The sequence below is a fragment of the Xenia sp. Carnegie-2017 genome, unplaced genomic scaffold (genome assembly GCF_021976095.1).
Source record: "Xenia sp. Carnegie-2017 unplaced genomic scaffold, XeniaSp_v1 HiC_scaffold_13, whole genome shotgun sequence".
NCBI classification, from domain to species: Eukaryota; Metazoa; Cnidaria; class Anthozoa; order Malacalcyonacea; family Xeniidae; genus Xenia; species Xenia sp. Carnegie-2017.
In genome coordinates, this window is record NW_025813436.1 from 8088890 (window position 1) to 8113201 (window position 24312).

General features: G+C 33.5%; 4 protein-coding genes and 3 long non-coding RNA genes across 10 annotated transcripts; 4 read left to right on the forward strand and 3 right to left on the reverse strand.

The window, feature by feature from the left end:
- Positions 1-717: 717 nt before the first annotated feature.
- On the reverse strand, positions 718-2788 carry LOC124433448 (growth hormone-inducible transmembrane protein-like). Its single transcript, XM_046983219.1, has 7 exons — positions 2498-2788; positions 2314-2425; positions 2098-2239; positions 1931-2030; positions 1649-1846; positions 1346-1517; positions 718-1072 (listed from the first exon to the last, which is right to left on the reverse strand). The coding sequence occupies exons 1-7, from the start codon at positions 2694-2696 to the stop codon at positions 985-987; spliced, it is 1011 nt and encodes a 336-aa protein (XP_046839175.1). The 5' UTR covers positions 2697-2788; the 3' UTR covers positions 718-984.
- LOC124433450 lies at positions 1783-2920 on the forward strand. Its single transcript, XR_006944472.1, has 2 exons — positions 1783-1972; positions 2601-2920. It is a non-coding gene; the product is annotated as an uncharacterized LOC124433450 (long non-coding RNA).
- On the reverse strand, positions 2705-5805 carry LOC124433447 (proton-coupled folate transporter-like). The gene is given in 6 exon segments (XM_046983218.1): positions 2705-2976; positions 3771-3930; positions 4008-4076; positions 4079-4090; positions 4361-5548; positions 5663-5805. Coding segments are annotated over 5 exon segments (1446 nt in total). The 5' UTR covers positions 5523-5548; positions 5663-5805; the 3' UTR covers positions 2705-2933.
- On the forward strand, positions 2929-10208 carry LOC124433449. 2 transcript variants are annotated; one of them, XR_006944471.1, is made up of 5 exons: positions 2929-3221; positions 3389-3466; positions 5937-6013; positions 9319-9563; positions 9993-10208. It is a non-coding gene; the product is annotated as an uncharacterized LOC124433449 (long non-coding RNA). The 2 variants fall into 2 exon arrangements; XR_006944470.1 differs by lacking the exon at positions 9993-10208 and having other exon boundaries at positions 9319-9955.
- LOC124433445 (cholinesterase-like) lies at positions 6588-12802 on the reverse strand. 3 transcript variants are annotated; one of them, XM_046983215.1, is made up of 10 exons: positions 12713-12799; positions 11872-11962; positions 11058-11127; positions 9704-9856; positions 9328-9458; positions 8753-8909; positions 8206-8423; positions 7313-7927; positions 7142-7242; positions 6588-7031 (listed from the first exon to the last, which is right to left on the reverse strand). In XM_046983215.1, exons 2-10 carry the CDS (start codon positions 11899-11901, stop codon positions 6767-6769), a joined length of 1740 nt encoding a protein of 579 aa, XP_046839171.1. In that variant the 5' UTR covers positions 11902-11962; positions 12713-12799; the 3' UTR covers positions 6588-6766. The 3 variants fall into 3 exon arrangements, with proteins under 3 accessions (XP_046839171.1, XP_046839173.1, XP_046839172.1); XM_046983217.1 differs by lacking the exon at positions 11872-11962 and having other exon boundaries at positions 12713-12802; XM_046983216.1 differs by lacking the exon at positions 12713-12799 and having other exon boundaries at positions 11872-11992.
- Positions 12107-14385, forward strand: LOC124433451. The gene is made up of 2 exons (XR_006944473.1): positions 12107-12596; positions 13959-14385. It is a non-coding gene; the product is annotated as an uncharacterized LOC124433451 (long non-coding RNA).
- Positions 14386-17887: 3502 nt separating this feature from the next.
- Positions 17888-24109, forward strand: LOC124433341 (acetylcholinesterase-like). Its single transcript, XM_046983103.1, has 11 exons — positions 17888-18164; positions 19400-19466; positions 19753-19911; positions 20165-20320; positions 20425-20573; positions 20993-21148; positions 21315-21348; positions 21388-21605; positions 21821-22420; positions 23311-23411; positions 23785-24109. Exons 1-11 carry the CDS (start codon positions 18162-18164, stop codon positions 23996-23998), a joined length of 1857 nt encoding a protein of 618 aa, XP_046839059.1. The 5' UTR covers positions 17888-18161; the 3' UTR covers positions 23999-24109.
- Positions 24110-24312: the final 203 nt, after the last annotated feature.

The following is a 24312-nucleotide window of genomic DNA, read 5'->3' on the forward strand; positions in this document are numbered from 1 at the left end:
TTTTAGTTTAAATTAACTATTATGTTTTACTATGTATGCGGTATCCTTGAATTTGTAAGGGTGCCTTTGAAAATGGACGGGTATTCTATAATCGCTTATCGCTCAATGTCTTTGCTTTTAACTGTATTTATAAGTTATAACTTAATATATCAATGATTATAAGGCGCAGGCAAATCTTTTGTTTGTATTAATTGACTCAGTAAGGAATGGAGGGGCGGTTATGCGTTCATTAGGCAAAAAGAACTTTCCTATGCGCTTTAAAACGTGTATTTATATTATGTTGTTTGGTGTCAGAGTGCCATGCAGAAAATGAAATCAAATCTCGAGACCCAATTAGATGTCGTGAATGTGGCTATAGAATGATGTACAAAAAACGCACAAGAAGAAGTATCCTTTGTTTTGATAACTGCTGTTTAACTTCTCACTGTAGAAGTTCACTTATAACATACAAGTTTCAACCCTAAACAACTTCTTATATAATGTCTTCTTTCATTTGTAATTCTTATTCAATACAGGATTTTTTATCTTGCCCAAGCATAGATGTAATAGTTAAATTATCAATGTTTGATCCTTGACCTACTTTATAGTGATTGTTTTTGATGCAAGGTAATTTCAAATAAAAAAAGATGGAAAGCAGAAGAGGTATTTTGGTCATATGAATGTGACTTTGACATACTAAATGTTATCACTAACATTTTGTACAAAATATACAAAAAATTACGCTTGTTTACAATTTATTTTATTTCTTACCATTAGCAATTAAAACAACTAACATTTATAACAAGATTATATACTCTTTACAATTTAGAAAAACTACAAGTATGATAATTAAATCACTATAGAATCGCTATGTTTTTACAACTTCACTTTTAACAACAGTAGGTATATTTTGATACATAACACATAAAGAATACTATCATGAAATGACATTTTCATTGTGAATTCATCCAAAAAGCATCAATAGTCACACAGATTGACTTCTTTTTACTTGCGTCTGTTTCCATTACTGTTGGCCATGATAATCAGGATACGAATGAAGATATTAATGGTATCCATATATATCCCCATTGACCTATGTCATAGGAAATTAGTTTGGACAAATGGAGTTGTCTGTATTTTACTATCATTGAGTGTTAGCCTTTTTATCAAATAAAAGAATGACATGCTATTTAACCAAATTTCTTCAAGATTCTTAATTGTCATACAATGATGCCATGCAGTTAAAGTTTTTTTAACATACTTTATCAAATTAATAGCAATACAAATTAAGCATTGTAAGCATTAGTTTTCATTTCATCAAATTTTCAATAATATATCCATTTTGAAAACATAATAATACACTTACGCTCTAATTGGATCATACACAGCTTCACCATAAACAGGGTATGTTTCAGCATTTCGGATTATTTTCTGAGTGTCATATAACATAAATCCTCCAAAGATAACCAGACCACCGTAAGTAACAACAGCTTGTAGACCAGCACCTACTGCTCCTGATGCAGGAAGAAATAGTGTTCCTAAATGGTAATATTGTACGTAGATGCCTTTAAATGCAGCCATCAGAGTAATTTTTTTCACATTCAATATGTATGGAGAAATAATAAGTATAGTATTTTGTGCCTGGATATATATCTTGGTATCCTCTTACCAATTGATGCCACAAATATTCCACCCAAACCCATGGCAAGGGGTCCACCCCATGCCAGAAATTTATCACTTGGAGCACAAGCAGCTGTCAAAGATAAAGAGGCAACAACACCTGCCGTGCAGGCTGCAGCTCGGACCACAAGAGGGCCACCAAGCAACATCAATGGAGCAATGACAAGGCCAACAACACTGCTATGAGCTATAGCAGAGAAAGTAGGATAGTTGGAACCATGAATTAAATGAAAGAATAATGGGATATTTTCAAAAATTATTGACAGTTTACCAAGCCATGAAAGATGTTTGGCATTAAAACCAGGTTCATAAGGTAATGCAGAAGATAGCATTGATGTTGCAATCATTGCAATCATCCCACCACCAACTGTCTAAATATAATATAGGAATAAAAATTACTTTTAATACTTTTTACTTTTAACTTAACTTTATACTCACAAGCCAGGGACTTGCACTCATCCATCGATAAACAAATGCAGATCGTGCAATGCTATATGCTGATGCAGCTGTCACAATCAAACTTCCAGCAAAGTAGCCATATGTTGCTTGAATACGGTCTTTGACTACTTGCGGCCATACACTTTTCAATAAACAATTAACTTTTTCATTTATATCAAATATTTTGACCTGTTGACATATAGTAATGTACTATACCTAGCTCGATCAACTGCTCCAATCTCATTGGACAATCCAAGTCCATAGTAGCAAAGTGCACCAATGCCTGCCAATGAGGCACCTCCAAGAATAACTCGTCCAGTTGCATCAGCTACAAGTCAAAAATATGTTTTTACCAGAAATAAATGTACTAAAAAAATAGAAGTTTGCATAGCTCACAAACCTGTTATTCCCTTTGGTTTTGAAACTGATTCCCAAGTTCTCCATGCATTGGTCCTTGTTTGATAAAATCTTTTAAATGCTGATGTATTTTGATTTGGTTTTAGGTGAAACAGAACAGAACGACCAGAATTTAGGCTTGAAAGATCGCGTATTGTAATTCTCTGAACACCCGACTTTGATAACAAGCGAACAGCATACATGACTTGTATTTACGAACTCGATCAAATAAATTAATGATTGTAATGTTTTGACAACTATCGTGACCAAACTTTTTGTATCGATATAATGAGTTTGCACAATTGTTGATGAAAAATACAGACATGCGCAATTTCGAACAAGGTTGAAAGTGACGTCATTATTTATAAGTTATGTTAAAGTTGTGGAAGTGAATAAAATCTATTGTTATGAAGCTTTATAACGCAAATACTTGTTTATTGTCACAAATTCTCCGGCTTCTTGTGAGGATTTTTCTTGATAATCCTACAAAATGTAAACATATTCAACTTTAAAATCCTCAGAGATGTTTGCAAGCGTGAATGAACTGCGCCACCGGGATGAGCAGTCAGCGGAAAGAAAAAAGTTAACGTCAAAATGGCCGACGAGACATTTATAGACACTTATAGACGACGAGAGACTTTTATTCCTTAATAATTATGAATGAATTGGATTGGCGCATTTTTTTGGAGAAAAAAATCAGAATTTTGTGGTCAATTTGTTCAAAAAATGTTAGTTCATTTTTTGCTTTGTTGTTTTTCAAATTTACAAAATAATTTAGCAAAAGAAATGACATAGTCCCGCTGTGACCTGTGATGTTGCCTGCTTGCATTGTACAAAATAAGCGTGGGTAAGGCAGTGTCTCAATGCTTCGAATTTATTGTATTTTTCATTTTAGGTTTGTATATTGAAATCAATGTCATAAGGAAAAAATCAGAAAATATGAAAAAGAAGAAGTTTCAAGTTTCAACTTCAGGTAGATAGTTTGTTGTCTTATTTACTTCATTTTTATAATCAGTACAACAATCTTCTTCAGAATCTTTATATTCTTGCCTACAAGTATTTTGAATGTAGTTTAATATGTTGTGTAGTTATTCAATTTCCTGTCCTCCAACAAAACAACACTGCTTAATACTCAAAATGGGGTTAAAAGTGACACATTTGATTTCTTCAATTTGAAATTAATAATTTTATGTTATTTTCAAAACTCACTGTCATTCTGAACATCACAAGGACTAAATAGATCTTTGTTTCATACACAACATTTTATAAATACTTACTGAAGTACAGTGAGGGGAATAACTAATACTGTTGCCATGACAAGAAACACAAGTTGACTAAAACCAAGTTGTGTTGCAGCTGAATACAATGAATTAAATAGCAACGCACCAAGGAGTGTAAAAACTGTTTCCACTGCTATTACTCCAGCAAATAATGCCCCTTTAGAAGGAGAAGGATAAACTTTTTTGTTATTTTCATATTCCAACAACTAATTTATTAATATAATTAACATTCACCTTGTTCATTCTCGTTGACAATCCCAGACATCATTGATCGTACTTCTGGTGTTGTGACACCCCCAAACTACCAACTATAGGAACTTAAATGATATTTTTGTTAAGTTTGTGTTAACTTGTGTTGTAATTTCAAAACTGAACCAAAAGCCTGTTGGCAGGAAAGTTAATGTATTACTTGTAAATTGAAAAGATTTAAAATTAGATACCGTCCCAAAATTATAGTGCTTCAATATTGTTCAAATTGGTTTCTTCAACTTCAAATTTGCAAAAGATTATGAAATCCATATGTTGAATTTAAAATATTCTGTCATGGTTTTGAATTTATTGTAATGGAAATTGTAAAAGAGAATTACCTGCAAAAATTATATGTGGATCCTCAATGAAAGCCACACAGCACAATGATGCAATGACAGAAATTATTCCAATCTGAGCGAGAAGCGTCTGCGACATACACAAAGACATGTACCTCAAACCAAGGATAGTACCTGTTGCTTGAATGAAGAAACTTGTTGCTAAGAAATAACCAATAAGGATTGAGTTAAATTGTAATGGAGAGCCCAACGCGTACAATATGAACACGCTACCGAACCCTGTTGATGACATCATGATATTTGCGGTGGTAAAAGTGAGAAGGACCAGTCTCCATTTATCACCATTCCGTGGCTCTTTGAATAAACGTATTATCTCTTTTATGTGCTGAAATTGACATAATCCTTTGGTCTGAGGCTTTTCGTTTCCTTGTCTTGATTCACGTAGTATAAATATTGTGTAAAGAAAAGCGCTTAAATAGAGTGTTGTGATGAGATAATAAGGCGTCAAATATCCACTTTTCTCTATCCACCAACCGCTGGAGATTTGGCTCAACATCCCGCTGATGAAGGCAATTGCTTCTAAAATTCCCAAACGAAATGCACGTTTTTCCGGTCGGGTGATGTCGGCAATATACGAGAATACGGATAATGTTATGGTGGGGAAATAACCGCATAGTCCCCCAATAAAACTGGATAACATTAAGTAATATATGTTCAACTTAAAGCACATTATGATGAGAATTAACACGCTTTCTGTAATGCTGCCTAATATGGCGATTGCTATCACGGTACGTCTTCCAACGTTATCCGACCATGAGCCCAAAAGGAGTGTCATAAAAAGTGTCGGGATGGTTGAGCTGATTGTTGTACCCAAAAGGATAAACGAGGTTTCGCTATGCGTATCCTTTATTATCCTTTGTAGCTCAACATTACTATGGGAAGAGACTGAAGAATGGTTTGCGAAGTGTCTATAGTGCTCTGTCTTATTTGTTGCTAGACCTTTTGATTCGCTGACCCGGTAATGAATATACTGTTGAATTGTGGGTAAATGAAGTAGAATACCAAATGCATAACAAAATACTATGGGTTCAACTGTTATTTGATGGTGACAGTTGGCAAAATCATCATCCTGGTGTAAAGAATCTTCCTTTTCAGGTTCCAACATTTTTAGGCTTTGATTGTTTGCTTCCAACGAACTTGCCATTCACTGCTTACGATTAATCGTTAATCCTAAGTTTTTACAATATCTTCATTTTTTGATACGATGGAAATGTTTTTTATCGTAAATTAAACTTATTATTTTACGAATATTAGCTACCGGTCATGTTATATTTTTCTTTATACCTGTATTGTATGAATTTTCTGTTTGGAATCTGTGAGGCTTAGATTTGATAAATATCTTTATTTGGTGGCCAACTATTTTGGGGTTAAAGAGTTGTGTTAGCGCCAATACGAATATTCCATCAATCCTATTGTCGTGATGTATAAGAAAAATTACATATGTTGGTTGGTTTAACATTTTCCCACCTGTTGTATTTTTGATACGGTTTGCAGCACATCAATTTTTTGTACGCGTCGAGTTTGACTCCGTTTTTATGCTTTATCTCTCTCACTTTAGAAATTTTTATTGATATGTTGGCATCCAATCATTGCGTGGTAAACACGTGACTTTCTCATCGCTTTGGAAATCCTTGAGTGAGTTTTTTTGATTTCTTAATTTGTGTAGTTAGTCGAAATAGGTTAAACAACACAACATCATGGGTTGATAACACGATCCTGTTCATTGTTACACCAGTAAAAGTTTAGTTAAAATTTTCTCAAATCTGAATCATTGAAGATAGCATGTAGCACGATTATTAAAGCTACTTTAAAACAACAATTTGTTGTTCCCTGCGTGGAATAATCGTGGACGTAATTTAGAGATGAAATTTTATGAATGTTTACGTTGACCTGAAGTGGCGATTTTTTAAAGGGTTTCTTGCGTGTGGTATTTTTATTTCACAGCAAATAAACATTCCAATATCGTGAATGTATTGGGTTTCTCACCTGAGGAAAAATGAAAAAAACACACGATACTAAACATAAATAAAAAGACAATTCTCTGAATTTAAACTTCCGAAATCGATCATGCGTAGATGTATCAAAATCACCACCCAGAAAATTACTATGAAATTATCCAGTTCATTATTTTTATGTAAAGATTTTTCAACGATTTGTCGATATTAAAGACAAATATATCGTATACAAAATAGGACGGAGTAGACTTACATTCTTTTTCTGAATTTTAATTTTGTAGTAGATGAAAAACGTGTTTCATAACTACTATACAATCTTTTGCGACATCTTAGTTTAAATGTCGGATATTTAAATTATATTAATCAGCTACAGTAATACATTATTTTGTTCTTATTCACTAGAACAATTTGTCTCACTATAATAATTCATATTTCATAGAAATTTACACATATTATAGAAAAATACTACAATTAAAATTAGTTGACTTGTGGTCTTTCTTGAGGAAATGTTTGTCGTGCTCAGTAAAAATTCTTCAGGTTTGCTCCAAAACTGGCAATATTTATGTCGAATTTTTCTTTCAACTACCATTTGTGATAGACTGCGCATGTCCAAATATTCCTGCCCGCTCTTGCTATGGGGAGGCCATCTTGGAAGAGTGGAAACTAGTGGTAGCTTGGTTGTCCCTATGTTGGGATTTCTATTGTGATAAACAAAAATCGTTTGTACTTCATGTAATGACGTTATCAAAAATAATCCAAAATTGAAACTCGAAACAATTTAGCATATTATAAATGTTTGAAAACTTACCCATTTTTTGCAAAATTGGTGAAGTATAGTATTATCCTCTTTGACAATATTTTATCTTCCTCGGGATATGCAGAATTGTTGAGTGGTATCCCATAAACAGACTAAATACATCATGTAAGTTTTATTGAATTATCACTTATTGTTGTCATGGAGATCTTTTTGTTTACTTACCAATGAATCGGATCCATGAGCAGCAAAACCAAACATACCTCGGGGAAATGCCCTATACGGTACTGGAGAGGAGTACGAGTACCGGTATAGGTAAACATTCGAGGAATCGATGAACCTCGTTCGCAGGATCGCTTCCTGTTTTATAGGGCAAGTAAAAGCCAGATCAGATTGTAGATCGACCAGAGGTCGGAATGCTTCGATAAATGTTTGCGTGCAGTCTGAGGAATACAGACTTCGTGCCACTGTTAACATTTCAGAGTTTCGTGGGAATATTTTTTCAAGATTCTCTTGAAAAATTTTAGTTATATTTTTCGGATCACGTGTTCGATATAGGATTGCGTCATTTCTATAAAACATTTCATCTTTGGTCACACCGAGAATAATGGGAGATGGTTTTACTTGTCCTGTGGCAAACAATTTCTGTGGATGATCTTTTAAAAAGTCACCGTCCACTGTAGGGGCAGTCCACACTGCTTCAAAAATAAATGGTTTCCTTGAGTAAATCCTCTGTAGTGTTTGCTGGGTGATTTTTGTTTTTAAACATTGTAATACGTCCGTAGCGTTGGCGCAATTCACCGATTTCAGGAATGTTTCTGATGCTGTTTTTGCCTGACTCTAAATTAAAAAAGTACTGTAGCTGATTTATGAAGTGCTTATGGTGGTTTAGAGACGTAATCTTAGTTATTAACTAAACTGAATGTTGTTTTTTTTGTCTTTTCCTTATTTAATGTATATTTTGGAGGTTTGTTGAGTCAATATTGTCAGATGGCTATATTTAAGTAAATCGCTCTGCATTAGCTTCAATAAAGATTTAATCAACACGTGCAACTATGACAGAGCTGCTGCCCTGGTTACTAGATGTCTCAATGAAAATCATTTATTTCTTCCCTTACCTCAGTTGATAATGTCCAATTCATAAGCATGTTACCACTTTGGAGTATAACGCGATCAAAATATTTCCAACTGCCGGGAGATAAAGTATGAGCAGAAACACTTGCAGCTCCTGCACTTAAACCAAACAACGTGATTGCGTCAGGATTACCACCAAATGCTGCGATGTTTTCCTTCACCCATTTCATGGCCAGCCGTTGGTCAAACAGACCAAGATTTTCTGTTATTTAAAGAAATATTTCTATAGTTAGTTTCTGTTCCACTCGCTTAAGCTATGATTTGAAAGTTTCTATGACCCTACCAACTTTGCAACATCCCAGAATGATTTTAATCATATTGTATTAAAGCCTTTATTAACATAAAGCCTTTATTAACATAAAGTTTTATTCGTTAATATGGTAAAAAAGAACGTGGTGCTTGCACATGGTTTAGTTATACGAAAAAATTATCACCATAAGCATCACTGCACTAATCTTGACGATCTACATCTACAAACCACTAAAGATGCTCCCGGATTATAACTATTCATTTGATCGTTTCATTTGTTACCTTTGACTCCAGAATTGGCTTTACTTAAGAATCCCAATAAGGAAAGTCTGTAGTTTAAAGTAACTAGAATAACGTTTCCTATCGCGACAATATTAGCACCGTTTTGACTTTCTGAATCGTAACTGCCGCTTCTAAATGATCCTCCATGGATGTATACCTAAAAGTTATCACGTTTGACACTGTAGACAGGCGTTCAAAGTTTGAGCTGTCCTATTTTAAGTATTTCATAAGAGAATTGGAGAATTAAAATGTCATAAGTACATACAATTGAACCATTTGTTAATCGACCACTACACTCTTTAGTTTATCACGTGACTCTCTATATGCTTGGACTTAAGATAGTTTGGATTGATCACACATTACGTCAGTGTATCGTTTATAGTTACGAGTAAAAACTTTATAGTTACGAGTAAAAACTGTGCATTTCATACCATAGGAAATGAATGTTGACATGCACTTTGTAATGATTGCTAATGTGTTAAGAATTATAAACATCAAAATTTTGATAAATTTTTGGTTAAGAATGAAATAAATATCGTCATGAATTTATAAAATTTACTTTAAAGGACTTATACCATCACTGCGGCGTTTTTTGGCGTAGGATATGGTGACCAAACATTTAGTATCAAACAGTCTTCAGTCAAATTCCATCCTTTTATGAATCTCTGGAAGCATGCGATGGTGACGTCAGTTGAGTTTAAGATACCTATAATGTAGGAAGTGAAGAAAGTATATTGGGGGGAAATGAATATTTGGAAAGAAATTGTCGTAAAAATATACGGCGAAGAAGCAAAGGAAAGATAGAAAATATGTATGGAAATCCTACGATGATGTGCAGTATTTTCAATCATAGATGTGTCAAGGTGTTTTTAGAGATTAAATGCAACATGAAAATTCAGAGAACTTAGGGAAAGTATAGAACAATAGGGGACTGTTAAGTTGATGTTATACCATTCCAAGGTTTCTTTGGTTGGGGTTTTTCAAATCGTAGTTTACCAACTGGTGCCTCAGCATATGGTATGTTAAGGAATTTCTGTATTTTGATACCAAGGAAGCTGGACTTCTGCAGCAAACCTCGAACTTTTCCAGATTTTGTTTCAACAACTGTAATGTAACAAAGGGAAGAGATAGTCAATGTTATTGAAGATGTTTTAGTGTTTTGATTGAATGCGATGTTTTTAGTCGAGTTCTTTGAAACTTAAAGTTGATTGCCATTTATTCTTTTCTTTTCTTTTATTAGATGTTTATTTTCTGTCTGAAGGCCTACAGCAAAGACCTCAATATATTTACAGGGGGTGGACAACCCACATGAGTTGCAATATTTTTCATGAAAATGCTAAAGGGGAAAGATCCACCTGAACAATGTTCAATTTCATTACTATAGTGTAAAGTGTGCCACTTGTGCTGTACCCAATACAAAAATATAGAAACTTAGAGACTGGTGCGAGCCGAAAAAGCCTTGACACTGGATTAATACGTGTTATGTCTCAACATGCGACACCTTATCCCAAAGTTTTTAAGGAAATTTATGAAATCTGAAAAAATGTGTGCTGGTAGAAACTGTAGTGTGCTGGTAGAAACTGTAGTGGGCTGGTAGAAACTGTAGTGGGCTGGTAGAAACTGGTAGAAACTGTAGTGGGTGGCTGGTAGAGAAACTGTAGAAACTGTGAAACTGGTAGAAACTGTAGTGGTGGGAAACTGCTGGGAAACTGGGAAACTGGTAGTGGGCTGTAGAAACTGTAGTGTGCTGGTAGAAACTGTAGTGTGCTGGTAGAAACTGTAGTGTGCTGGTAGAAACTGTAGTGGGCTGGTAGAAAACTGTAGGCTGGTAGAAACTGTAGTGGGCTGGTAGAAACTGTAGTGGGCTGGGAAACTGTGTGTAGTGGCTGCTGGTAGAAACTGTAGTGGGCTGGTAGAAACTGTGGAAACTGTAGAAACTGTAGAAACTGCTGGTAGAAACTGTAGAAACTGTATGGAAAACTGGCGGTAGAAAGCATGGAATCATCGCACAAAAGAACATTAACAAAAGAAAAGATATCTTCGAATATTTTTATGCACTGTCACAATGTCGTGGTATTGTCTCGAAAAAGATTGTATCAAAACCCACGATATCCCATCGTGTATTAATTACGTAGCACTCGTCTTTTATAGCAACAGTGAACAATGTTTGTCAAGGTTTGTGGTGCCTTCCTTTAGTGTAAGATAAAACAATCATGCTTTAGGACATTCATTTATTTCTTTGTATCTCAAACATGTAAGTTCTCAGTAAAAGCTTTTTTCCACCATGTATCCTTGAGATTCTTACCTCCAGTGAAGATTGAATGAATTAATTCCATTTGAATGATCAACAAGAGAGACTGAATGATTCGAACGTTCTGAAAGAATAACATATTATTTTAACAATGCAAATTTAATGAACAAAGAAATGTTTCACTGTTATTCTTTATGGTTGATTAGGTGGATTGTTTTTTTAATATGATTTTGGTTTGAAAAAAAAGTATGGGTTTCATCTTCACTTTGTGCTAAATCAACAGATATCCGGCAGGTTTTGTGAACAAAATGTTGGAATTTAGTTATAACAAAGTTATGTTATAATAAGCTATGTTGGTGTAGCTATACACGCAAATAAAACCAACCATGCCATGGTTTTTAAAACAAAAATATTACTACAACATAAGTAAACAACATAATTTCTATATATATCTCTTTGATCTAAAAACATATGATATGAGAACATACACTTCGCGAATTGCCATTTTATTGGTTTTAGTTATTTTATCAGTGGTGGCCTTCCTCAAATTTGTTACCACAGTTTAATCGTTGTGGAGCTATTGGTTAGGTAGGTTTGCACCAAACGCTTTGATTTCATATTGCCTATTGTCAATTGTTTGTTGTTTGTTTCTTAATTGAATTGGCTATAATTAAAATCACTTGCTACTATCAATTAAGACATCTATTGAGACAGGAAGGCATCCCTCGAGGTAAATTGGACTCATTCATTTCACGTTTTGTGAATAGAGTCTATTGTAAATCACATAAATAACTATTATCTTAATAAATATAAACACTCGATCTTTTTACTGAGTTATGAAGATCGATGTTTCTAACTTCAATTAAACCTTGCTTGGTAAAATGCGCAAATTTTTCATCCAAGATCGTCCAATTTTGTTCTGTGATGACGTTGTCGTCGATTGACTATCGTTTCACCTGCTGATAAAGTTATTGCGTTTTTGATAAAGACTTCGATTGCTCGAGCTAAAATAGGCGCAATAAGCTTGCATTGCAGATATTTTGTCTCAGTCTGTCTTTTACTTTCTTCAATGGTGAGCGCGTCCTTTGAGACAGTGTAGACGCTAGACCGGATTTAATGTCTTAACGAGATTAACTTAACTCAACATTTTCATTACATATACGAAAAGTTATCTCTTTCTCGAAAGTCTCTTTTGTTACATAGGTACTATTTATTTGCAAGTTTAAAAGTTGAAGGTCGTAATTTATTCAGACATCAAAACAATTTAGAATTAAAAGTAACACATTTCTGTTGTCTGCATGTTGGGAAAATTATTTCACCAGTGTCGTGTGCAATTGTAAAATGAAAAACAAACACACAAATACTTTATCTGACTTTTTAATGACTTATTAGATGACTGCATTTCCTGATACTCAATTGGCTCTAAATAACACAGGATGCAGCTGACCATTAAGGAATAAAAAAAAGGAGTTTTTGATGATTATGTTTGCCTCTAAAAAAATGTTCAAGATGAGAAAAAGATTGCTGCTTGCTTTAATTGCATACCGAAAAATGCATACTTAAAATTGCATACTCATATTGCTCATCGCTCAGGTAATATTGCCCAAATTTTTTTATTATCTCCTATATATCGAGATGAAATATTTTCATATAGATGAGATCATCTATGTAGGCTTTCTAACATATAGATATAGAGAAATTTAACTTACCATGATGTGCTTATTTTCTTGCAGCAGCAAAGTTATCAAACCTTCTGTTTGATAACCTCTCACTTTTTATAAGATTCAAGTCAATAATAAAGAAGCTCTTGAGAGATTGCCTCTTATTTGGCATAATACAGCCAATCAGATTCGGTCTTGCTTGATAATTTTTGATCCGTTTCCATAGTTGCAGAGTTGATTTGTCAAGAGCAAATTTACATATCTAAAATATTGGATAAAATTGTCCCATTTTTTAGTTTCAATGTGATTTCATTTTATTACACTATTGATTATGTACTAGGTGAAACATAATAGCGTAAATACGATTAAGTAGTTTAAGTCACGTCTGACAAAGAAACTGTTCCCTGAAATATGTTTCTAGTTTTAGAAGATCTTTGTTATACTGTCAACATCTAATTTTTAAGGAACATTCTTATCTTTAATTAGCGAATTTTTAAATTGAATGATCAAGTTCTTCTTGCATGTTTATGTTTAACTGTCTAAGAATCTTTTCAATTTTCATATGCAGTTCCAATGAACTGACAAGAAGGTTTAGCCGCTCGGTGCTACATAAATTTGGTCGATAAAAGTTGCCAAATTTTCCCTATGGAATGTGAGGAATGAATTTGCCGATTGATTAAAGATAAATTGTCAAAAGTCCCAAGTTGCATATGTCAACAGTATAGCGTTTTATTTCTGAATCACAGAAATACAGACGTGGCTTTAACAAAACTAATAAGAATTGAACCATTGATTTGATTGAACAAAGAAACTTAATATTGATCATTTATTATCATTTGCCAAAACGGTCGAAAAAAGCCATTCGAGGTTGGATCCTACTGATATTTAGTATTATAATGATAAATGATATGGAGTTTTTATTGATATTGAATAGGTTTTAAGTCCTGTTTACCAAAACACGATGGGAATTATTGTGTTCGTAATGTTGTGTAATGATAAGAATTTAAAAGATATTCATGTAAGATGTACGTATGGATTACCGAGGAAAAAAACAGAAATGACATCAACCATATGTTGAAACTATAATTTTCTGGCTGAAAGCTAAGTCTAATAAATAATATTGATGCCCTATTGAATGCTTCTAAAAGAACCATCAAATACATAGGTATTGCAAAGCTGTTGAACAGCGAAACATTTCGTACTCTCAAGACGTCATCACACAAGATTAAATTACAAGTAATTTGGAATATTTAAATGTTAGTTATGAGTATTTAGAGCATACTAAATTACATAGGTAACTAACAGATACACACATATTATGAAAAGAAAAGGCGATAGAAGAAGGAGGATTCTGGAATACAAGATTACACGCAAGAGGCATACGTACACAGGAACAGACCAAAGAAGAATAATATAACTTAAGAGAAATGGAGTTTCCTGTGGCATTAATTAAGAGAGAGAGTTTTATTTGTCGATCAAATTCTTTTGTATTTGATGGCTCGTTTCAATACGGATTTTAATATTTAGTATAGTTTAATTTTAACATTACAGTCAATTTTATAATAGTTTAACACCTACGGTGCTTCCCTCCTTTCCAAGTTCATATATTATCCATTTTGTTGGCAATACGCTTGTTTGATATTCAAGCTTCACAACAAAACATTGATGTTTATTTTGTACTGTAAACATGCGACGAATGAATAACCTACATCAGCTAACAATTTTTGAGCTTGACTATGAAGCTACTTCATTATTTCTCCATGTTTGGTCAATGCCGGAATTTTCCAAAGGCTGTTTGATTTCTAAACTTTTTAATCCTCGAAACGAATCCTGTACACGTCAGTATTTCCACGTTGTATGTTTTCTTTCAAAATGTCCACATTTACTTTTGTTTAGAATTATAATGAATATTTGTCATTTGTAAATGAAATATCCAACATGCTTGGTATTTATGTTCACGCCAAGCGAAATATTTGGTGTTTACAAAAATTGTTTGTATAATCCCTCACATATTTCCGTACAGGCCATTTATCGACACAAATTGCGTACTAACTTTTTCGGCTTTGCACACACATCAAATATTTATCTTTTAATTGTAATTAAGAAACTTTAAGATTTGTGCTTTCACAACTTCCTGATAAGTTGTACTACCGTAAACCTCCACCTATTATCCCTCTCACCCCATCATATAACCTAACCCACCTCCCATCCTTTCGCCCTCTCGTTTTATAAGTCGATCGTGATCATCGTGATGCTCAACTCACTACAATTTCTCTTCATAGTTGAAAATAAAATGTGTTTGTCTTTTTCATTTTTTGTGTCCACATTTTGGTGTTTTTAAACGCTACCTCGAATAAGGTTCTCACTTAAAAAAATTTGTTCTTTGTTTGTTTGTGGCGGTACAATGATGGGGGCTGTGTAAGCAAAGCGTTGGTGACACTTTTCAGTTAGGGTGGTAAAGTTAACTGTGTCAACTATTTAAAATATATTTGTATTGTAAGTATTGCATGAAAATTGATCCTTGACACAATTTCTGCAATGTATAGCCACATTTTAACAACACGTGATTATAAAGAATTATAAACTAAGTAGGATTGGTATAAATAAACAAGGACGTATTTGCAAAATGGTCGCAACTTTTGTCGGCAAACATGCCTTGAAGCGTTGCTCCCTAGACAGTGAAATCTGAGTAGTTGTGTCATTTATGACTTTGTACAGTCCTCAAAAAACGACAAATACATTTTGAAATGACGAATGCTTTTATTTTGAAGCTTTCCATAACTAATCAGGTTCGAATTCATCAGGTTACGACTCATCATTCATCACGTTCTAATTTATTTTTTCATCCATTGACGTAAATTTGAACCTGACTACCCAGGTAGTACCCAGGTCCTTCAGGAGGAGACCCTTCCACAACTCTGACAACATCAACATTTTCCTAATAATCGTTAATAGAACACAATATAAACTTTTTTATTTATACACAGAAAAATACCAAACATTGCTTTCAATTTACTTTCAGGAACACGAATTCACCAATTACTTTGAATATGAAATTTCCAGTGCTTTTTTTCCCAATTTTTCTTCTTTATTTTTATAAATAATGCCGTTCAGGGTACCACTTGCAAGTTGATTGCTTGGGTGTCTGTTGCTCTGCCCACTTACAGCTCAAAGCAGTTACACCGCTGAATTCATTATGTTCTAATTTAACATGTTCTTATTCATCTTCTAATTTATCATATTACAATTTATCTTCGATTTCATTATGTTGTAATTTGTCTTCTAATTTATCTTCTAGCTCATCACGTTTTTGAGTCGATGGAACAAGACAAGATTCGACTTTGCTCGTCTCATTCAAAGCCTGTTCTTCATCTTTACCTGAATATGTATAGTGTGGACGCATTGACTCTAGAGATGTCAGGTTTATTCAGAAAAGTAATGTTGATTCAATTATTGAACATTAGCAACTATTTATCCTTGTTTTATTGTCGAAATTCAAGATAAAACTGTAGGCTGAAAACTCGCGATTTTGAAGCACTTCAATGTGCAGGCATTGAAAACGTCAGTTTGTTGATAATTTATGATTGTCATTCATTGCTTCAATTAAACAGACCAAGCAAACAAAAGCATCACTATAATGATAGTGTCTTTGATAATCAACACCACAATCAACGTTTTATCTGACTAACTTCAGATTTTTATTGATCAGATTCTATTAAATTCCATTCTGATTTATCACTTTCTAATTCATCAGGTTCCAGTTCATCATTTATTCATCATGTTCTAATTTATTCCTTACTGTATCATGTACTAATTTGTCATGTACTAATTTATCTTCTAATTCATCATGTTATAATTTGTCTTCGAATTCATCATGATCATGTTGTAATTCTTCCAATTTATCATCTTCTAATTCATCACGTTTTTGAGTCAATCATCCAAAACAAGAATTTACTTGGCTTGTCTCTTTCAAAGCCTGTTTCTCATCTTTATCTCAATGTGTGTAGTGTGAACGCATTGAGTGTGAAGTTGTCGAGTTTATTCAATGATGTATGCTTTCACCCTTGAAAACATTGTTTTCACTTCGAATTTAGAATTTTGTCAGAGAATTCAGTTGAGCCTAATGAAACATTTACAATATTTTAATTTCTATATAACTTTAAGGTTTCTACTTCATGGAGGCTGATGAAGCAAAAACACTACAATGTGCAGGCCTTTGGAAACGTCGGTTTGTTTGCAGGTACTTAAATGGGTTGGTGTTCTCTCTCATTTCTTCAGTAAAACTAACCAGGACAACAAAAGTCTCACGTAATAGTGTAGAGCCAATCAGCTATCATTGGAAACTGCTATTCAGCTTAGCGATCTGGGTTTTTTTATCTTAAACAGAATGTAAACATGAACCGTAAAGTTATAAAGTTTATTTAATGATATATATGTTTGCATTTTTAAAAATTTTCAACTTTTGTTTTGTTTTATTTTTGGTTTCAGAATTCTTATATAAAGTAAGGTGGATTCTCTTATTGAACATTAAAAACTTTTAAGGCGGTTTTCGTGTCGAAATTTAGCATGTTAATATTGCAGGGAAAAAATCACTTAAACAGTGGTGAACGAATCAGCGATGAAGTCAGAATTACTATCAACGTTTAATCTTACAAACTTCAGATTTTTATTAATCATATTCTATTACATTCAGTTCCAGGGCCGTAGTCAGACCTATAAGTTTTTACCGTGGCAAAGATCATCAAACATGATCTTATGAATGCAATGCATATTTATCCATATGAAAATCTTCATTTTTCTTAATTTTGACAAAATTTTCTAACGAGCTAACTGCCTCGTTCGCCTCGTAGCTACGGCCTTGAGTTCTAATTCATTACATTCTAATTCATTATGTTATAATTCATCTTCTTATTCATTATGTTATAATTCTTCCAATTTATATAATTCTTTCAATTCATCTTCGAACTCATCACGTTTTTAGTCAATCATCTAAAACAAAATTCGATTTCGCTTGTCTCATTGAAAGCCTGTTTTTCATTTTTATCTCAATGTGTGTGGGGTGAACGCTTTGACCGTGAAGTGGTCAAGTTTATTCAATTATGTATGTTTGCATCCTTTAGAATATTGTTTTCACTTCGAATTTAGAATTTTCACAGAATTCAATTGAGCCTGATGAAAACATTTAACAATCTTTTAATTTCTCTACAATTTTAGGGTTCTACATCACCATAATCATGCATAGAGCGAAATACTTCAATGTGCAGGCATTGGAAACATCAAATTATTTACCATTTTTTGTAATCATTCAACTAAAACAGACCAGGGAAACGAAAGTATAGCTAATGGTAAAGAACCAATCAGTGATCAGGATGATTGTATCATCATCTTTCATAAGATTCACCTTAACGTTGTCGTGATCATTCCACTCTGCGGGCTTGGACAGTGAAAACGAAATATTTCTTCAGAGTTTTTGTCACATTGAAACCACAGTTACAAGATGGTATGTTTTTCTTTCATTTTTTATTCCTTTGCATTTTACTTTGAAAATTTTTTTCTATCATAACTCACAACCATGACATATTTTATTGTGTTTAAAAAATGTTTTTTTAAATGTTGTTATCAATGACAAATGTCCTTTAACTATTCTGCGTACGTCTATTTTTTTACTTTAGTTTTATTTGATTTTGTGCTTTGGAAAGCAAAATGTTTTTCTTTTTAGACGTGACTTGGCTTTCTTTTGCTTACCAATAAACATTGAATAATATATAATAGATAAACAAGACATTTCTATTCTTTAAGCCAACAGCACGAAGCGAATTTTTTCAGCCTTTTACTTTAAATCGTCCCTTGTAACCATATAGCTAAAATGGACAAGATAATGCTTAGTGTAATGTAAACAATAATAATTCAAAGATAAGATGAACTTAAAAAGCCCTGATGCATATAGCATAAACATTGCTGCAAAACATAAACTTGGTGTCATCTTTTTCAATTGTACTTGTGAATAACATGAAAAGACAAACCAGACTTATTATTGTAAAATAGCTCCTTGTAAAAGCTTGAGGTGTGACTGATATTGTTAGATACGATATGGCTAGCCATATGTGAACATTGCTTCGTGTTTGTCGTGTGCATTCGGCAACACACGCGCAATAGTGTATAAGACAGTGTGCAGGGCTGGAAAAAATTCAATAAATCAAAGCCAATCTGAGAGAAAAATCCAAGTGTTATTACGAAAAAACAGACTTTTTAATTATTGCCAAGTTAACTAGGTATCTAATCTGCAAACTGCATGTCCATCAAAGCCAATGTTCGTGTTTCATCTTCATAGATAAACATGGAAGATTGCTTTTTATAAACCCATTAGTTGTTCTCATTAAAACGAAAATTCATTTCGATGTTATAAACTTTCGGCATTATTAAGTTGAATTTGAAATAAAGACCTGCTGTTTTATGGAAATTTTACCTTCCTCTACAAAAATTGCCTTACTTTGAAATGCCACGAATTGCTGGTACCAGGCTCTTGTTATAATCTTTTTTTATCTAAATGGTAGCATGGTTCCCGTGATAAATAGAACCAAAACTTTACCTATGTGCGTGTTTCTTAGAAAGTTGTTTTTTTTCAATCGTCTTGCATTTGTTTGACTTCTTTATTAGTAGAACTATAGTTGATGTTTTTTATTGAAATTATTTTCTAAAGTAATTGCTAACACGATAATTAATTTTCTTATATAGTACAGCAAGCTTATTCTTCTGCTGGTCATCATTCATATCAGCACAATTGACTCAAAGTCTACAAATGGTAATAACATGCATGGTATATAGAGAGTAGGAAGATCGGAGCCCTGTAGACACTAGACAGGGATATATTAGGATATATAAGGACTCGTGTTATAAAATCAGATAACTCTAGATGAAAATACTAGACCGCAGTGCATAAGGTCCAAGTTTTAACCTCCTGATGAAGACACATTTCTGGATTATATAAAAAGTAAAAACTTACATTTTATGCAGTATACCAAAGAGGGACTACAAGGTGAAATCCAAATTGTTTAATATTTATTTATATTTAGTTATATATACTACAGCATTTAGAATGAAAAAAGACAAAGATAGATATGTAGTTCAAAAGCACTTCATAAGCAGTCTCTTCCGCAAAAGGAAATCTTGTATTTCGACTGTAAAGCCAACCACAAAATCGTCTAAAGAACCTCTCGTATCGACTGCCAAACCTGATGATTCACTTGGTAAACTTAATATTTCATGAATTTACCATTTGAAAATTTCACTAGAGCACTTTCAGAAACATTCACCATGATTTCTTTGCTTGAATTGATTTTGAGTGATCAACGTTGTAAACAACAACTCTCTACATTTTATAAGTTTTAACATCAGATCACTCCTGTTAAGGAGGGAGTATTTACATAATGACTGAAGTTCCAACATGTGATCTTTCTTTATATATTGAATGGGGTATAATGCGATATATTTTCGTTGTAGTTGTTGAGACAAACACTGGAAACGTTCAAGGTTTTATAGAGGAATCCAGTTTCCCTGGTAAAAGGATACAGAAATTCCTTAACATACCATATGCTGAGCCACCACTTGGTAATCTACGATTTGAACGACCCAAAGAAATAAAGAAACCTTGCGATGGTAAAATTTGAAGAAATTATTCCGTGTTTTTTATGTGCAACAGTGTATCGCGTTCAAAGTTATCAAAATTTTATTCATCATATCGTTTTTTATAATTTTTACAGATAAAGTTTGCAACTCTCAACCAGAAGAAAAAATATCATGTCTGCAAGCATTTTTTGCGCAAGTGGACGATAACTTAAATCAAACTGAGGATTGTTTAATACTCAATGTTTGGACACCATATCCTAGACCTAAAAACGCCTCAGTGATGGTATGATATGATGTAATCAAATTAAAATATTTATATTAAATGTATTTATAAAAAAAACGCACAAAGTGTGCGCGGATTGGTCTATAGAAGTGTTTACATTAGCCTGTGTAAATCGGTATGAGCTGGACGAATTACATAAACCAATCCATCAATCAAAGAGAATGTGCTAGTCATTCATGATTACATGTTAGAGAAAAATATAAAACGCGTACTTTAAATTTGTCTGTTTCGCAGTATTGTTATTTTATGAGCTGTCGTGTTTGCACTGAATTATGCAATCCTCGGAGACGTTTGTGAGAACTCTCGAGCATGTGCAAACCTTTGATCTTCAATCTCGAACTTGCGTTGATCTGTTGTCAAGTTGTCCCTAAGGTTTTTATCGAGAAACATTTAAATTTCAAGTATATTTACCTCTCTAGATCTTCATTAATGGTTTTGGATTCATAAGTGGTAGTTCACACGAGGATATTTTTATTGGTTCAAATTTTGTTGCAATGGGAGACGTTATATTGGTGACTCTTAACTACCGATTGAGTGTTTTGGGTTTTCTGTCAGATGCGGAAAAGGAATCAAAGGTAATCGAATATCGACGACATATTTTATCGAAACAAATATTAAACCTCGACAAAGTTGTCAATAACTTTCATAAATACTTACTTTGATTTCACGAATAAATAATAAATGAATTTTTTACGAAACTTATTACATCAAAGGCCAATCCAAAGATATTTCTTTTATAAGAAAATACGCAATGAGATTGATGATGATTTGAGCCGTATTACAAAAAACTAAAATCTACCATTTTCAACCACAGGTAACATTGGTCTGTTTGACCAACGGTTGGCCATGAAATGGGTGAAGAAAAACATCGCAGCATTTGGTGGCAATCCTAGTAATATCACATTGTTTGGACAAGGTGCAGGATCAGTATGTGTTTCTGCTCATACCTTATCTCCAGAAAGCTGGGATTATTTTGATCGCGTTATACTGGAAAGTGGTAACATGCTTATGTATTGGTCAATGTCTCAAACGGTTTGTATACTCATGAAAACTTTGATATCAACCACTGCATGCATTATTAATTATATTTCGTGTCATGTGGTATTTAGTTGCATTAAAATTTTCTTTTCTGCGGTATTATTTGCTGAATTAGAAAAATTCATGTTTGAAATTAAAGTTTTCAGAGAAAAGTGCAACGTGATTTAAGACTAGCATATTTTCACGTAAATCATATTTAATCTTTTTAGAAAGAAAGGGAAGATAAAACAAGGGCATTTCTGAAAGCTGTCGGCTGCGACAACTGTGCGAATACAAAAAAATGTTTACAAGAAAACGTCACTTCAGAGGAATTGCAAAAGTATATTAGAACAGAAGATTTCATGTTCACACCGGATGTTGACGGTGACTTTTTCAAAGATCATCCTCGATTCTTGTTTGTACATGGTAAAGGAAAACAATGTCCCACGATTTTTGGCACGGTCAAAGATGAAATGTTTATTACCACCAGTCACATCATCCTTAATGAAACAAGAAGTATCTCCCAGATCAGTGCAATCTTTAACAAAACTCTCCGTGGCGCATTCAGTAATCATGCCCGTTTTTACGAAGTCGCCCATAAACTTTATTCATCCGAATGCACGTCGTCGCTTACTGAAGCCTACCGACCCTTGGTCAATTTCCTAACAGACTGGGCATTCACGTGTCCAGTAAAGGAAGAAGCATTTTTGCGAGCAAGATTTTTCCCAAAACAACCTGTTTATGTTTACCGGTATGCGTATGCATCAGCAGTACCACTTTTATATCCCAAAGGAACGTTTGGCTTTGTAGCGCACGGAATGGATTTACCGGTGAGTGTATAGAGCCTTTTGAAAATGCAAAATTCTTCATTGGGTCCCCAATGGCGTCGCCAGGATTTTGCATGTGGGGAGCACAAGCTAAAAACCAATTTTCTTAGGGGGAGCACATCAAAATTTGCCCTACGTCATTGGAAAACGAAATTGTAATAAAAACTGCCTCTGCAGTGTAAACTTTTTAAAGCATCAACCGCAACATAAGGAACTTGCATTTTTTAACTTCCCAGTTTAACCTGTGTGGATTTGTGCATTCTTCGTATTGTAACGTTACGTATAAAGCTCATTGATCCTAATCAAATGTTTTCATATTGTAATACTCACAGAATTGCAGTATTTCCATACTTAGCTAATTCTATTTGTGCGGTTTTTTTTGTCTGCATGTTTTTGGTCCGAGCGTACTTGTCCACAATCTCATATAGTTGAGTGAGATGGTGTAATGTGATTCACAACAAAGATCCCCAATGTCACTTGTTCTTCCTTCCAACTTGAATTTCTTTAGAAGTATTGTTGAGTTTTTGCATTTTCAAGCAGTTAACAACTTTAGAACTCGACTAACAACACAGAAAGCGTAAATGCAATACAAACTACTTTGCACAGCTCATTAAATGCCTCCCTCTACATTAATGAAGTTGTGCGAATTCCATAAGAGTTCCGTTAATGCCATGTGCCATTTTCTAAACTTCTATTGTTGCATCGTAAGACCTTTTTCCTTAATTTAAATGAGGGACGGCACTTTGGGGCCCAACAAATTTTTAGAGGCCACCCTCGGCTTCCATAAGCGACGTCACTGCTAATCTCTTTAGTAACATTAACAAGCATTACTTACAATTACATAAGACTCGTAAACTGAATAAGCTTCATACTTATTTCTTATTCTTATTTAGTTCGTGTTTGGTCTTCCTTTCAAAAAACCTTTGTATTCTAAAGAAGATAGGATTCTGTCTGCTAGAATGATTTTATATTTCACTAATTTTGCAAAAACTGGGTAAGTTTATACAACTATTAAATACTTTCGAGCATGCATTTTTATAAACTAAAGAAACTAAACTTTGATAACCTTGTACTTGTACTTAAGTATTGTATAGTACAGTGACGTAGCCAGCTCTGCAAGTTTGGTCGTACTATGTAACTATTTTGGTGTTCACTTCACTCTTTGTAAACACAATAGATTTATAGAGAAATGAACAATGCAAATGATTTGATGTTTATATAGCACGACCAAATTTACAGATTGGCTACGTGTGGTACAATATTTTTGTTTTATGATCAAGGAGCTACATAGAAAAATATTTGACTGAAGTTTTTACGATTCGTGTTTCACTCAATATTTTCATTATAATTTTGACGTTTCTTTGTAGAAATCCAAACATGCATCCAGCTGAGCTACCGAAGCATTTTAAGGACATCGATCAGGTTGATCTTCCTGATTGGCCACGTCATACCATAGATAAAGAAAAGTATATAAAATTTGAAGGTTTTTCAAAGGTGGAAGTGGAACATAATTTACGCCAAAAGTACTGCGAATTTTGGGATGCCCCTATGTATGCTATATATAGATCAAAGTATTTTTAGTTCTTTTTATTGTTTAAAGTTTGGGATCTTACATAAATATGAACATTGTCTTGTTTCATGTTAATGACATAAACATTTGATGTCTTGCAAATAAAATTTTTTCATTGTCCACTTCTATTTTATGGTTTTCGTGATAATCCACGCACACAACACGCGTGACGACTTGCAGCAAGTTCCCTTTTTATCTTTATTTTAGAATAGATAAGAGTTTCTTTCCACTTTCTAGTATTATTCAATTATTTACTAGTTATGCCGTCTGATGATGAATGGAATACAAAATTATTGTCTTTTAAGCCACACTTCATTGTCGAATG

Coding starts and splice junctions, on each gene's coding strand:
- LOC124433445 (XM_046983215.1), bottom strand. CDS start 11,901: ATGAAAAATTTGCGCATTTTACCAAGCAAG. Junction 9,857..11,057: donor TCATTCAATCTTCACTGGAG/GTAAGAATCTCA, acceptor GTTACATTACAG/TTGTTGAAACAAAATCTGGA. Junction 7,032..7,141: donor ACCAATTTTGCAAAAAATGG/GTAAGTTTTCAA, acceptor TTATCACAATAG/AAATCCCAACATAGGGACAA.
- LOC124433341 (XM_046983103.1), top strand. Junction 19,467..19,752: donor TGACTCAAAGTCTACAAATG/GTAATAACATGC, acceptor TATATACTACAG/CATTTAGAATGAAAAAAGAC. Junction 22,421..23,310: donor CGCACGGAATGGATTTACCG/GTGAGTGTATAG, acceptor ATTCTTATTTAG/TTCGTGTTTGGTCTTCCTTT.
- LOC124433448 (XM_046983219.1), bottom strand. CDS start 2,696: ATGTATGCTGTTCGCTTGTTATCAAAGTCGGGTGTTCAGAGAATTACA. Junction 2,031..2,097: donor TGAGTGCAAGTCCCTGGCTT/GTGAGTATAAAG, acceptor TATTATATTTAG/ACAGTTGGTGGTGGGATGAT. Junction 1,518..1,648: donor AATATTTGTGGCATCAATTG/GTAAGAGGATAC, acceptor ATTACCATTTAG/GAACACTATTTCTTCCTGCA.